Below are 1,997 nucleotides of genomic sequence, written 5' to 3' on the forward strand. Positions count from 1 at the left end.
GTACTGGCTGGGTGCTGGTGCGGAGATGCAGACGGGGAGCAAACTCTTGGCCAGCTACAGCTCTGTTGGGGCATTAGGTGCAGTTAATTAATGCTCATTGACTGTGAGTGGAATGTAGGGTGAGATAATTGAAGCAGGAGCTGGGGAGGGTGCAGGGATGGGCTTTCTGAGTGCTCCAGTCTCTGCTGTGATGCTGAGGGGCCCTGCAGTGGTGGGCAGGACGTGCTCTGCGAGTGTGCACAGCCCTTCTGTGCCCCCTGGTTTCCCTGGGGCAAGCTGTGACTTGGGCTTAAACCTGTCTACCCAGCAGGTCCCGGGGTGTCCTGGGGGAAGGGGAGGGGTTGGTGTTGGGGATGTGCTGGAGTCGCCATGGCCTGGGATGCCCTGTGACTCTGGCTGCATCCCTGGCACCCTCCTGGAGATATTTTCTTCCACCCAGGCCAGCCAGGAGGCCGACAACGTCCTCATCCTGCAGGACCGTAAGCTGGTGACTGGGCCGGGGAAGCGCTATCTGCAGGTGTCCAAGAACCGCTTCGATGGGGACGTGGGTGTCTTCCCCCTGGAGTTCAGCAAGGCCTCGCTCACCTTCTCGTCCTCTGGCAAAAGCAAGGTCAGGCTGAAGAAGATGAAGGAGGAGAAAGTGCCTTCAGCCAAGCAAGCTCCAGAGGGAGGCTCGGGAGCCTCCAAGAACTCGTGAACCTGGCAGGTCTCCTGGTCCATCTGTAAAAACAGGGACTGGTGCTGAGAGCATGCGGCTGGTGTGCACCAGCTCCTCTCCCCTGGGAGCAGTGGCCACGTACCGCAGTGGCCCTTTCTCCTCCTGTATGAAGAAGCCTCTTGGCCACCAGTCTCTGAGACATGGGGTCACTATGAGAAGAGGGAGGAGCGGATCCCAGAGAAGAGCAGCCAAGGGAGGGTGCTTTGACAAACATTGACCACTGTACTGTTGCTGTGTGCTGGAAGCAAGGGAGGACGGAGCAGAATCAGCGTGGGCTGGGTGAAGGGGAGTAGTCACCTTCTGCCCTGGGACTTGGGGATCTCTGGGCCTGGGTCAAGTTGTTCAGTTGTGGCTAAAATGGAGCTGAAATCCTGGGCTGCCACTGGTGGGAGGGACAGTGCAAGAGAACCATGCAGAGGGACACATGGTGGGAAACCCCTGTCATGGGTGAGGGTCTGGGCTCTATCCTGTCTGGGATGGAGGCAGTGAGGGTAGAAAAGTGTAGAAGGCTGGGATGGCTCTGGCCCCAGAACTGTGGGACACTCTGGGGAGTGGGCACCGGGCCCCTGTGGCACCATTGCTCACCGTGAGCTGGAGGCATTGCTCACACTCCCCTTTGCTCAGGGTCTGTCCCGTCCCTGTGGCCCTGAGGGGACATCACCAGCTATAAAACCTCAAGGGGAGCAGCCCCACCTCACTGCAGGGCTGGAGAGCAGAGTGTCCGCCCTGGTGCCCCCCTGGGCTGCAGGAAGCAAATACTGGGACCTGGCCAGTCCTTGCTGTGGTGGGACAAGGCCACTGCCGGATCTTGGTCTAATCCCTTTTTTCAGGTTTTCTTTTTGACTCTCCTAGTTTTATTAAAGCATAAAGGTGAGTGCCGTTTCTGTGCCGCTGTCCCTGTGGCTGGGGGGGAACCACAGAGGATGGGGGTGATGTGGGGCTGGAGGTGCTCTCATTCCAGCCCTGGCACGCAGGTTATTGCCAGCCTCCGTGCCAGGCATAGTTTTGCCCTGAGCCATAATGAGGGGCTGAGGCAGGCGGGTGGTGCACACCCAGCCCTGGGTTTCCGGGGAGCAGCCTTGGGTGCTGTTGGCGCAGGTGTGAGGGCAGGCAGGGGATGATGGCAGAAGAGGGTCCCTGGGAAGTGGAGGTAAGGGTGGGATGGTGGGGGAGGCAGGCCTCTGCACAGGTGGGTCAGGGTTTGGGTGGGAGCTGTGGTTGCCCCTCTTTGGCCTGAGAGCCCCCTCCAGCTCCCTGGACCCTGTTTCCCTCCAGTCTT

The 1,997-nt window shown here is 59.7% G+C and overlaps 1 protein-coding gene across 1 annotated transcript in view; it reads left to right on the forward strand.

Moving 5' to 3' along the window:
- LOC103769612 (chromosome unknown open reading frame, human C10orf2) overlaps positions 1-707 on the forward strand; it is a gene marked incomplete at its 5' end in the record, with an annotated part of 3,669 nt that extends 2,962 nt beyond the window's left edge. The window contains one exon of the mRNA XM_008936828.1: positions 440-707. Coding sequence (XP_008935076.1) covers positions 440-697 — 258 coding nt within the window. The remainder of the gene's footprint in view (positions 1-439) is intronic.
- Between the last annotated feature and the right edge of the window lie 1,290 nt (positions 708-1,997).

This window comes from Merops nubicus, unplaced genomic scaffold (genome assembly GCF_000691845.1).
Source record: "Merops nubicus isolate BGI_N331 unplaced genomic scaffold, ASM69184v1 scaffold51063, whole genome shotgun sequence".
NCBI classification, from domain to species: Eukaryota; Metazoa; Chordata; class Aves; order Coraciiformes; family Meropidae; genus Merops; species Merops nubicus.